Source organism: Dendrobium catenatum, unplaced genomic scaffold (genome assembly GCF_001605985.2).
Source record: "Dendrobium catenatum unplaced genomic scaffold, ASM160598v2 fragScaff_scaffold_1287, whole genome shotgun sequence".
NCBI lineage: Eukaryota > Viridiplantae > Streptophyta > Magnoliopsida > Asparagales > Orchidaceae > Dendrobium > Dendrobium catenatum.
Genome location: NW_021319749.1, coordinates 5,168 through 19,055, shown reverse-complemented (window position 1 = coordinate 19,055; position 13,888 = coordinate 5,168). Strand labels below are relative to the sequence as shown.

General features: G+C 37.6%; 1 protein-coding gene across 1 annotated transcript; it reads left to right on the top strand.

Annotated features, from left to right (window-relative positions):
* Nucleotides 1–11,082: 11,082 nt before the first annotated feature.
* On the top strand, nt 11,083–13,109 carry LOC110113529 (uncharacterized acetyltransferase At3g50280-like). Its single transcript, XM_020846165.2, has one exon. It carries the CDS (start codon nt 11,245–11,247, stop codon nt 12,721–12,723), a length of 1,479 nt encoding a protein of 492 aa, XP_020701824.1. The 5' UTR covers nt 11,083–11,244; the 3' UTR covers nt 12,724–13,109.
* Nucleotides 13,110–13,888: the final 779 nt, after the last annotated feature.

Sequence of the window (13,888 nt, the reverse complement as noted above, 5' to 3'; positions counted from 1 at the left end):
TTGGATTTGAATAAAGATTTAGCACATATACAAAAAAAAAAAGAGGGGGATGCGAGAGTCATAAGAGACACCAACATTTCTACGTGAAAAATCCTAAAAAATGTGAAAAACTACAGGTTCTAGCATAGTTAAAATGATTCTACTATTTGTAGTAGATTACAAATGATGCCCTTACTTTGGATGGAGGAAGATTTTGGCTCAATGTAGCAAATATATATCATATAGAGCACTTTAAATGGTTAGAGTTTGAAGAATATAGTGATATGAGAGTTGTTCTCAAAAGAATATATATTAGCCTGTTTGGTTGGTCGACAGGATAATAGTTAGGTGACGGTAAACAGAAGAACCGCAATCAGGTGACGGTAGTCAAATAGACTATATTTGGTGAACGATGAAAGTCAGAGGGACTGTAGTCGGCAGGCAACGAAGGTCAGAAAGACTGTAGTCGGCGAGTAACAAAGGTCTTAGTCGGTAGGCGAGCAACGGAGGTCGGAGGAATCGCAGTTGGTAGACGACGATGGTCGAAGGGACTGTAGTTGATTGACGGCAATGGTGGAGCGAATGTAGTTAGAGGACGACGGTGGTTAGAAGGACTGTAGTCGTCGAGCGATGTTCATATGGCAATGGTTGAGCATAGGTCTAACAACGACGGCTGGGTGGCGAGGGTTGCAGGATGGAGTTCTGAGATTCTTTTAGCCTTGGAGCTATTTTTACTTTCTAGCCTATGGTCTAAGTCTCCGATTGGGACCGGGTCGCGAGGTCAAGGCGCAACCGGAACAAATTTTGGTTTGAAGGATATTTTTAGAATTCAATGATGATTTCTCTTTACTATTTGGTGGGAGAAATTACCTAAAGACTATAGTATTTTAAAAATTTTTGGGGGCAATTGCTTAAAAACCTTTGTAATAAAGACTAAAAAATGAATGAAGATGGGTAAATTACCTAAAAAAATCATATAATCAATCATATAATCTCTAAATATGTTAGGATTAAGTGGTCTTGGGCTCGGGCTCGTTGGATTCGTTTTGTTGAATCGCTCGAATCGATTATAAGCATGTCATATTTAAAGATCAATTGGTCATCCAATTAATGCTCTAAAGCTTCTCTATATGCTTTAAATTATTGATTTAAGCTCATTTTCGATTGAATTGGACCGATTTTGATGTCGTAGAGTTCGTCTTACTGAGACATTAAATTTGATGTAAGTTTGTTGAAATTCACATTCGGGTGATGTTAATTTTGGATGTTGCTGACCAATATATGCAATGAGATTTGTGCTAGATCTAAGGATTTTTGGTGACTTATCAAATTTTTAAAAAATTTGACTAGTAAAAAGTTGAACTTTTAAATTAAGACATATTCATATGGGATTTAAAAAGTAAAAAGTTTCATCTATAATACCCCAGTGCTATTAATTATTAAGTTTTCAGGTGGGAGTCAGGAAATAAAAAAAATTTAATATATATTGAAGAATATAAATATATAGAAAATGAGATAATAAATTATTCATTTGGTGTAGCAGAATAGTTAGAGTAATACCTAAAAGCAATTATAATTCTCACCTCTTCGTCCTGAAATGACTTTAAAAAAAAAGTAATAGTCATATATAATCGTATAATTCCACACTAAAATAGATAGATTTTTATGGCATTCAGTGATGCTATAAACAGAATGAAACACGTGTTGCATTAACGGCATATCGACCATTACAGTGTTAAAAATTTATATTTAAAAATAATAATAATAATAATAATAATAATAAGTGAGTCGTCGCTGGAATAGGCAAAATAGAATGGCCTTTTGTTATGTGACATTAATTAAGAAGCAATACCTTTCACGTTGTCGAGAAAGAGATGTGATGCATCATGTCATCATGCCATCATCATGCATGCTTCCTATTATTCAGTTCGTGTTAAATATGTCATGACTTGTCTAAATTATCATTTGGCTCAATTTATTAAATAAATAAGCTAACATTCTTTTAATTATGTTACACTTATAATTTATTTATTAAGTAAGATACAACATTTAATATCATTATATAAGTCATAAAATATTTTTATTATTATTTTATTCCATATAAATTTAGATATATGATTTTGTATCTATAATTTTAAACATAAATCCAAATTAAAATAGTAATTCTGGAACCTTGCACATAAATATTTGTGCTTATCTTGTTGAGTAACTAAGTTTATAAACTAAATTAATTAGAGTTAATTAACAACCAAGCCAAAATGTTATTTTGGTAACCCTATTTTGATAGGATGAATCATGTTGGTAAAATTTGTATGTGAAAATTTAGGTGGGCTGGGAGAAGGTGAGCCAAACCTATCATGCATGTTCTTGTCATATGACCCAACTTAATATATTTCATAAAGTTTATTGTCTCGATACTCTTTGTAGTATAATCAGCATTTGAAAAAGATATTTTGAGCTCCTTTAATGGAAGGTTTGTAATCCAAGCTTTTTTGGTTTGGAAGTTTGTATGACATCTTTCTTAATGCTTTTGTGCATGCATGTTTGCTTGGTTTTTTTGTTCGTTAATTTTATTGTTATCTATAGCTTTTCGATTACATCCCTTCCTCACTTTTAGATAAGAAAAAAAAAGTGTTTGGCCCATTGAAAAAAAAGTCCTTAAACAAAATATATTTAAATGTTGGTGCAATGCTTATCTTGAATAATAAGATAACATTTAAGATGTTAAGAATTGTCATCAAATGATGAGTTTTAGGTAATTGTTGAAGGTGGACATCATAAATCATGAGTTAATTGGTTGCGGATGCAAAGAGATTTGGTGATAAAAAAGGCATAACAAATCATGGTTGATGGATGTCGCATACTAGTTGTTTGTTGCGTAAAATGATGATTGAATGTAAAAATATCAAGTCTTATGATGCTCTATAGTTAGCTTATTATTTCTCTCGGTAAAAAAGGTGATGAAGTGATTAAATAAATAGGGATGGATGTCTCATAGACAATGGAAGTTGAGAGATGACATTGATGCCTCTTAATGAGTGTGCCCTAGCATGAAAGACACCAACTTGTGTAAAAATAATAGTCGGTGCGCGCTAGCCTCACTTTAAGGGGTGGCGAGCATGGATGTGTGCGGGATGCAAGAAATGAAAAATGAGAGCATGTGTGTATGTTGTGGTAAGTGTGCATGAACACATGCTTCATTATGGGGTCAATCAGCACTAATATTGCACTTAAAATGTTGTAATCTTGCATGTAGACTAATATAGGAGAATCAGACAATAGGCGATGAGAATGGGCTATCAGCTTTTTCCATTGCATAGAAGCGATAGTGCACAATCACAATGAATCTATCAAGCTTATCAATATACTGTCATTACGATAGCCCACCCACTCAATTTATGGCCACCATGATAGCCTTTCTTAGATATATCAGGCAAAAGCAAATGGATATGGGACCATCTCCCAAACTCTTGCTTGCCTACAAATATTATAAGTTCATCTAATTTAGTCTGTTCTTTCCAGTTTAATTTCAAGATTATCTGAAAGTTTGGAAAAAAAAAATGTGTATGTTAGGATATGCTGGCAAAATTTTTAATATAATATTCAACGTTGAACATCTTAAATCAATTAGTACATTTATATATTTCACTCATCGATCTCTAAACCCTGAATTTAAATATTATAAACATTTTAACACAAAATTTCTTCCTAAAATCAATAAGCCCGTATATTCTTTTTTCAACCAAAGACACTTAAAACCAAAACAATCACAGAGGGTGTAGATAGGCGAAAAACTGGGTTGGATGAATACTTCGAATTTTTTTAAATTTATTTTGAGATAATTATAATAATTGATTAATTGTGTTAATTTCTTCAAACAAAATCAAAATTTTCAAAGAATTTAATATCAAATTTTAATCAGAATTTTCTTTTTCGTGTTGATAATCAAATCAAAATACTTTCTATCTTTTGGATTTATCTCTCTCTCGTAAAGGTATAACCATCTTGAGAGCGACAATAACCCGTTTATGGACAGTTGGGTGGCTATCTAGTTCTCATCCGTGATAAAGAATTTATAGGAATGTGAGTCATTTAATTTTGTTGATAATTTTTTAAAAAATATTATAAAAAATCTTGTGATTAAGGCTTCGTTTTGGACCGTTTTCCTATTGTTTCTTAAAATAGCTTTTTAATACATAAATTTTAATTTTTTACTTAAAAATTATTGTCATAAGCAATAAAAAAACTGTCCCAATCGAGATAATTTTCTTTTTGTTTTTTTTTTTTTAATTTAGTACAAAGTTTTTAATTCAAAAATTTTTTTGTACTAAAAAATTATTTTAGAAAAAAAAAATTATCTCAAACTGATCCTAAATCCCTCAAATACCAACTGTCCCTTTGCACTTGGCATGCTTGCACAATCTGCTTCGCTTGGTGGGACATAAGAAATAAAAAATATTAGATAATAAAATAACATAGAGAATTAGTGATGGGAGTGTCAAAAGTTTTGTGAAGGATCGCTGATATTTACTGGTAAAGACGAAAACATCATGTTCAAAATATATTGAAGGTCCTTGAGATATCATCAGAGACTAGCTGCGGTCCTTTTGGATGCATCATGTGTTAAAATAATTATTATTAATGATCCAAATTATTTGATCATTTTTCAATTTTTAATTCAGCTTTTAAAATTGATTGTTTTCAATTTTAATTTATCATTTAAAATGGGTTGTTTTTAATTTTAATTTAGCAAGGTTGTGAAAATCAAACCAGACATAGAATCAGAAGAAAAAATGTGAAAATGACTGTAGAAATTATTAGTATACCTGAATCCCACACTCATCATGTCGAGGTCAACAAGGCATGGAATGTGAAGTAGCGGTCTCCAAACATGTAAATTCTCCCACGCTCGGATCTGCAATAAATGAATGCAACTCACTATGTTGACCATTTTTGCCCTGGTAGCTTCAGGCAACTCTCTATAAAAACCCTTCTAATCGATGCTCAACTGCCTTCTTCCTTCTGGACTGAAGCAATGCATACTTTTCCTTACCTCATAAACCAACTCCATTCCTCTCATAATTCTCTCCAATCTCTATATGAACTCCTCTATAAAGTTCAACCAACATATCACCATATGCGAATATTCGGCTGTCGCTGCTACCCTTTACTTCACCCATATGCTCCACATAAACTTGCACCACGTTCCATACCTTGCATCTTTTTCGACTATGCTACTCATCAAAAAAGGCTATAAATGCTACAATCCTATTACAAGAAAGATTTATGTCTCCCACATTTTACATTTGACAAAACTACATTTCCTTCAACACCGCCAATGCAACCTGCAGCAAGCCCTTCATCACCCATTGCCTCAACTTCACTATTCCCACCCGTTACCACTAATCAATTTCCTACTACAGATTCACTAACCTCCCACAAACCTACAATCGCTTCCTCCCTAGTACAATCTCCTTCTGTCTCTTGCCTCTCCCCCACACCAACTGCATCCCTTGCTTCCTCACCCATGACATTCTCAACTTCCACAACGAGCTCCTCTACCCCCACATCCAAAATACCACATCACCCAATTATCACAAGACTTCAAACTAGCTCGTTCAAGCCCCGCCAAATTCTAAACCTTACTCATACTACAGATCTCATCCACACCTCTTACACCATAGCCAGCAAATCCTCACATTGGCGAAATGCAACTGTCGAGTTTAATTTTCATCATGCTCAAGGGACTTGGTCCCTTGTCCCACCACCCTCTAATCACCAAATCATAGGCTGCAAATGGATCTACAAAATTAAACGTCTTGTTGATGGCTCCATAGCTCATCACAAAGCTCGCCTAGTTGCCCAGAGATATAAACAAGAATACGTCATAGACCATCATGAAACTTTCAGCCCTGCCATCAAATTTCCTACCATCCTTGTATTTCTGACGGTCGCTCTACATCACAATTGGCAAGTGTTTCAACTTGATGTTGTTAATGCCTTTCTTCTTTGCAAAATAAACAAAACAATCTACATGGCTCAACCATACAACTACATGGTTTCCTTCCCTTGAATCAAGATTAAAAAAAGATTTTAAAAAAGATCCTCAATACCCAAATCATGTATGCCTTCTTCACAAGGCAATCTATGGCCTAAAACAATCTCCTCGCCTTTGGTTTACTAACTTAACAAACTACCTCAACACTCAAAATTTTCAAGTCAGCAGCGCCGACCCGTCTTTTCTTCTCTTATCTAAAAATAATATCAAAGTCCACATAGTAATTTATGTCGATGACATCCTTATCACTGGCAACAACTCCGCTTTCATTTCCTCCCTCATAACCAACCTCCACAACAAATTTCAAATAAGAAATATTGGCCATCTCTCTCATTTACTCGGCATTGACTTTACTCGCACTCTATCTGGTTTTCACCTCACCCAAAATTCATACATTCAAGACCTCCTCGCTATGTTTAATTACAAACCAATACAAACACCTCTACCTACCGAATTCCCCACCGACTCTTCCTTGCAACAACCGTTCGCTCAACCATCACTTTTTCGCCATCTTGTAAGTTCTCTACAATACTTATCTTCCATCAGTCTGAACATTTCTTTTGCCGTCAAAAAACTTTGTCAACAAATGCATCAACCTCTACTCCTACATTACCAGCTACTTAAACGGGTCTTACGCTACCTATAAGGTATAATAGCCTTTTTCTCCCAAAAATAGATTTTGAACTTACTGCCTTCTTCGGTTCGGATTGGGCCGGTGATTCAGTTGATCGCAAATTCGCCACTGGATACTTTATTTTTCTTGGCAAAGCTCTAATAGCGTGGTCTGTTAAGAAATATATTACAGTTGCTAGATCATCTACAAAAGCAAAATACCACTCCCATGTTGCTGTCGCCGATCTCATATGGATTCGTTATCTCTGTAATGATTTCAACATATCTTCACAGCAAACTCCCATTTTCTGCGACATTATCTCGTCAATGTCTATAGTATGCTATCCAATTTTTCATGCGAGGACTAAGCACATAGAGATCGACCATCACTTCTTACAGGACATCATTCATGCTAAGCAAATCGTTGTCCACAACATAACAATTGACGACCAAATCGTAGATATGTTTACAAAGCCTCTACTTGTTTCCAAATTCTAAACACTTCGCACCAAGTTAATGGTTGTTCCGCCCATCAACTTGAGGGACAATGACAAGCAGCCATCATTCTCCACTTCCTTTGAGCACCAACTAACAACAGCTGCGCCTCACCTCTAATCGAGAAACCCTACTCTTTTTGCTTTATGTAACTGTCTAGAGTAGTTTTGACATTTTGCTGCTTTACCAACATCTGTGTATTTATGCTCTTGCTTTGCTATAGTAAAACATATCGATGCTTTCATCTGAAACTAGCTCTTCTTCTTCCTTGAGTTTTTATACTTCTCATGCAGTGCTCTGGATGATGATCCTAAAGGATCCTTATTGTTGGTTTATCATGCTCCTCCAAGTGAAAATGTTTTAAATACTGTTATATCCTCCATCAAAGGCAGGTATTGCAAATGAATTTCTGAGCCTAAAGTATATGGTAGCAATTGGCAGCCTAAAATGGATAAAATATATGCCCGTATATGCCTCCATAAATCAATCTTCGAGAGATCTAGGTAAGAATCACACCAAAAAGTTCATCTCAGTGTGACACATGTCTGAGCATATGTCTGGCCCATCCTAAACTTAGAAGTGATGCTAGGGTCAAAAGGGTCCTGGTAAAGAATATATGGCTTTGGATGCCTTCGAAGCAAATCATTACAAGAATTTGGCTAGCTCAGCCAGTGTCTACCATAACTAACTATGGATGTCCCGCAAAAGTAGGCCCATCAACTTATACACCTAAAATCATTGATATCTCATGTAATGTAATTGTCATTTCACCAGTAGCAAGATTGGATGTATATGAATGCATTGACCAACTCTAAACCAAAGCAGTCAACAAATGGTGGTCAATCCCGATATAACTCATCTATCTCACACAATCCAATCTAATAAATCTCAAAGCTTTTCTGAACCTGGGGCAGTTAACTGGCCAATCATAAACCATAATCAAATGTCAAGTTGCCTCCATTATAGTCCCTCGAAAAAAAATTAAAAAATATTAAGAAAATAACATTAAAGAATTAATATGTTCAAACTAACAAGAAATCATACATGTTCAGAATGAGTTTCTCGGTGGTTGCAAGAAAGGGAAGGGATGCTGGGATGAATGATATGTATAGGTGGCTATGTGGATTCCTCCATATGTGATGGACACTTGCGGTGCCTGCTTGATCTATTTGGATCGGCTGTCATGAAGCCTAATTAGGACAAAAATTTATAGCAGTACTACCAAAAATTAGTGAATTGCATAAGTTCAATAATTAATATAATTTGTAAAAGTACTACGTAAGTAAAAAAAGAATAACATATTTCAATTAATAAAAGCATAACATATTTCAAATAAATGAGTTGAACAATTAATAAACCTAGTAGGACAAGGGCTTATGTTGTGCCCTACCAAGTGACATGCACAACATTGCATGTTGTTGCTAACTCTAACTTCGTCCTTAGTGTTCCTAAATCGATTAGTTCGTGGTCTGCCAGAACGTCTTTTGAAATTTTGGGGGAGGAGATCGTGAAGGCCACGTGTTGGGTCATGTGATGGCCAGGTCTCCCGATCAGGGATGTTATGAAATTCACCAGCATATGTCAATATGTAGTTGTTTAAGGTATAATAATCTGATACATAATCATGGTGTCTTCTCCTGAGCATCAAAACACAACTCACTACGTGTGAACATGAGATTTGATATATAATTCTTTTCCCATAGCTACAAATGCATGTTCTGCCATCTATAAGATAAATCCTGAAAGACCTCGAAGACATGTCAACAACTTAAAACTCACGCATATTGATTCTAATTGGTTGTGGTAACCCCCAGTGCTTCCTATTATATTAAAAAAACACAAAAAAACTTACATCCCAACAAAGAAAAAAAAACACAAATAACAAAATATTTTGATCACCTACAAATACATTGGCAAAAGAGTTTAATATAAAGCTTTTTTACCAACAAATTTCTAAATGACTAAACCTAAAAAAATAATAAAAAATAAAAAAAAATAAAATTAAATTAAAAAAATATTGGCAATAACTAAATATACCATATAAACTTAGAAAAAGCTTCACCTAACTTATGGTAACCACAAAACATAATAATAGTAACCTCCAAAAAAATTAATAAAGGCCTAAAATCTTACCTTAAGCTCATCTTTGCTAGGATGGGGCCGACCGGTCGTCGGATCAGGATAAACTGGCGAAAATAAGGATTCACAGGTGATAAAAGGGAGAGGGTTAAGTCGCCTGTTTGACGGACGACTTACTTAAACAACAAGTCGCTCGTTAAATGGGCGACTTTGCTGAGTTTAGTTGGTTATAAGGCTAATTTATGATTATACTACATTTAGTTTAAAAATTTACCCTATAAAATATATAAATATTTTTATTTGCGTATACAATTCTTTAATGCCTAAAACAAATAAAAAATATGTAAGAAAATACATATGTTGTTTTAAATTAGTTGACATTAGTGCTATCTTTGTCATGATATAGAGATTAGGATACATAAATAAATAGAAGAATTTTGATATTCAATATATAAATACATTAAACATTATGGTATATAGATTGTTGCGAGCTAGAATATTCGGACAGTAAAGTATCAAATTTCAAGCCTTAGCGTTGCACAAGTATCCAGCTCATAAACAGAGAAAGAATATAAACACCATAATTTTTTACATGAAAAATCATGAAGGGAAAAAACACAAGGCCACGCCTAGTTGAAATATTCCACTAGTGTTTGAATAGATTACAAATGATTGGTTCGTCCTTAAGATTGAGGACGACTAGATTACAACAGTCAATCATCATGTTGAAATCTTGCGACCAAAAGGGATCGGCGGAAGTCCATCAACGTTCGATGGACTGGCAGAAATCTGACGCCAGCTGGTGGTCGGGCGATGGTTGAGGAGGAGGAATCTGGGGGCAAGAGAACTCTGATATCTCTCTTTCTTCATTTTCTTTTTTAGATCCCCCTCAACGAAGAATGAGGGGTTTATTTATAATTATTTGGGGGTAGCATGACCGGTAAATTGGGAGAAGATGAAGAGCATGTTTAGAGTGTTTTATATGGATGACCGATATCGACTCCCTTGATTGTGGATCGTTTATCAAGTATTTAAGTGTCATATTGACATCAGAATTCGGCGATCTTGGGCTCGTTGGATGCGTCTTGTCAAGCCGCTTGATTCGTTTATAAGCATGTCATATTTGAAAATCGTTTGGTCATCTATTTTATGGTTTGAACCTTCCGAATGCACTTCGGGTCATCAATTTGGATCTATTTGGGCTCGGATTGGGTCGAATTTGTGCTCGGATTGGGTCGAATTTTCGAGATGTTCAGTTCGACTAAAAGTTTGTTGAAATCGAAATTTGGATGATCGTAGATTTAATTTCGGAAACTTTCCGCTCAAATTTGCTCCGAGATTCATGCCTGCTCAAGATAAAATTTTTATGGTGTATCATAGATAAATCATCTAATTTTTTTAATCTCATGAAGGAAAGAAAAAGTCAGAAATGATAATTTTAATAAATTATTTAATCAGTAACCCTAAGCCTATAAGGCAAGAGCAAGATTCATATTAATCTGATGCATGATGGGCGGAGGAGATGAAGATCACAACTCAGCGTGCTTGTCTCTGATCCACCCATCCAAATCATCAGCGCTCCCATGTGATTAAAATGGTCGGCTGTCGTCTGAATCACTTATTCTTAATTTCCCGAGTAATAGGACATCCCCATGACCCCATCCCATCTCATTCCCATCCCATCTTGCTGAGTTAAAATAAATAAAACAAACCTAAGATTTAACACTCAATCTATCTAGCGATCATACTGGACGGTGATCATTTAAATAATGACAATTAGTCACCCCCCTCCCCCCCATGAATTAATAATTCATACTCATCCAGCCAAAAACAGCACTGGCTTCAGTTACCAATCCCAAATGCATGAATCCACCCATCCCCTCTCACGATATATATAACCCCGTCCTTTCCACTCTCTCATCCCCACAGCTGCCCAATTTCGAGAGAGAGGACGTTGATCCAAATCAAGTTAAGAACTTACCTATAGCAACCCATAGGGAAATTAAAACAGAGATTGATCGATGTCTCCTTCTCTCTCTGCCTCTCCTATCTCCGCCGCCACCATCATAAACTCCAACTCCTTGCAGTTGCCGGCGACCAAATCCCCACTTGTCCAACCTATTACCAAATGCACCGTGCTGCCGGATCGGAAATCGACTGAGTCCGACCTGAAGCTCTCTGTCTCCGACCTTCCCATGCTTTCATGCTACTATATCCAAAAAGGTCTCTTTTTTCCACCTCCTCACATACCAATCCACCGTCTTTTCTCCCTACTTACTCGATCCCTTTCCCGCGCCCTCTCTTTCTTCCCCGGCCTTGCCGGCACACTCACTACCAATCCTGACGACGGCCGCATCTTCATCTCCTGCAACGACGTCGGCGTCGAATTCATCCATGCAGCCGCTCCATCCCTCTCCCTTCAGCTGCTCCTTCGCCCGTCCCACGACGTCCCCATGGAAGTTCAGTCCCTATTCGCCCTCGACGGTGCCGTCAGCTACGATGGCCATTTCCGCCCCCTCGCCGCCTTTCAATTCACTGAGCTCGGTGATGGCGCCGTATTCATTGGCTGCACGGCCAACCACGCCGTCGTCGACGGCACTTCCTTTTGGAATTTCTTCAACGCCTGGGCCGAACTCTGCCGCTCGCCTGCTACGACGACGATCTCACGCCCGCCGGACTTGCGGCGCAACTTCTTCGGGGATTCCACTGCTGTGATCCTTTTTCCCGGCGGCGCTGGACCGGAGGTTACCTTCTCCGTAGGCGCGCCGCTTCGGGAGAGGATTTTCAGCTTCACAAACGCGGCAGTTCGTGAGCTCAAATCAAGGGCAAACCGCTGGGAACACGACAACGCGGAGCTTTACGGGAAGCGAATCCACGACAAGAAACTTATTGCGGAGGGGGAAGAAATATCTTCTTTCCAGTCTCTGTGCGCGCAAATGTGGCGGTCGGTGACGCGGGCTAGAAAGCATCTTCGGCCGGAGGCGCTTACGACATTCCGAATGGCAGTGAACTGTCGTCACAGGATTTCTCCGCCGATCGACAAGTTTTACTTCGGCAACGCGATTCAGAGCCTCCCGACGACGGCGAAGGTGGGGGATGTGGCGGAGAGCGAGCTATGGTGGGCGGCTGAGCTGCTTCACCGGAACGTGGCGGCACACTGGGACGAGAAGATAAGAAAAGGCGTGGCAGACTGGGAGGCGGCGCCGCGGTGCTTTCCGTTAGGAAACCCTGACGGCGCCGGCATCACGATGGGGAGTTCACCGCGATTTCCAATGTACGAAGGTAACGATTTCGGATGGGGAGGTCCGGTCGCGGTGAGAAGCGGCAAGGCTAATAAATTCGACGGCAAGTTTTCGGCTTTTCCTGGTAGGTATGGCGGCGGAAGCGTCGACATCGAGGTTTGTCTTGCTCCGGAAACGATGGCGGCGCTTCTCGAGGATGAGGAGTTCATGTACTACGTGTCCACAGGAAATGAGGGCGAAGCCGTTGACGCAAAATGACAAACACCTTGAGGGCGGCCTCCGAATTTTGGTTTACATAATTATCTAATTGACTCAGATTGAAGGTGATGCGGCGTTTGCTGCAGAGAGGAGGAAATTTTAAATGATTAATAAAAAAGGTGAGAGGAATGAAGGCATATGGCAGCTGCCTACAGATAATTAGGAGTAATAAAGAACATATTATTTGCAAGCAGATATTTGGATATCGTTTTGGATTTTATGTATTTTCACAATATCTTTTGATTTAACTAAGTTAAGTTTAGCGGTTTAAGACTTTGGATTTTTGTGTTTTGGCAAAGTATGGTTCTCCGTTGTGTCTTGTGTAATTTTGACGTCCGAAAGCATTCGGCTTCATGGTATCATAAATTTTAATTCTTTCCGATTAATTACATAAATTGACCGTACAATTAGCATATCTAAAACCTCCTGTTGAAATTGAATAGTCGAATTAACTCACTGCTCAAAAAATTAGAAACATCATTTCTTTGACTGTCTCTCCTTGTAACCTGTTTATAATCTAGGACCTGTGGTGCAAGGGGAAGTCCTTATATGAACACTATAACTATATGGGATTTAATCACACTCTTGTCAACGGTTACATCACAAATTGCCAATGGGACCTCCCCTCCTCCCTCCCCGTGCATATCAGAAAACTAATTCTTGAGACCCTTATCAGTAATTTGCCGTATTTGTCCTGGGATGGTTATACCAAACTAAAATTTAGAAATGTTATCTCTCATTACTTTGGTAATTCGGAAGAGAAGTCTTGGTATAAATTCATTTGGCATAAGAGGCATGCCCTAAGATACTCTTGCTACACTTGGATGGCTATAATTAAGAAGCTTGAAGACACTAATTTGCTTATTATTAGGTCTATCCCTATCAGTCCTACTTGCCCTTTCTGTAATTCAGCTATGGAATCCCACAAACATCTATTTTTTGAATGTGACTACTCCTATATGGTGCTCACTGTTGTTTTGCCTATCTTCAATAGCTTCCTGCCTAGACCGACGTTAATTCAATCTATGGCTTTCATTAATTGTTTGCAGCATTTCAGTAGGGAGGATAAATGCTTTTGTTTTATATCTATCTGCTGCACGGTTTATTTCATTTGGAGGGAAAGTAATAACTATAGGTTTGCAAAAGCTTGGATTAGTCCTGCTTC

Excerpts from the sequence above, each read along its gene's own strand:
- LOC110113529 (XM_020846165.2), top strand. The coding sequence starts at position 11,245 with ATGTCTCCTTCTCTCTCTGCCTCTCCTATCTCCGCCGCCACCATCATA.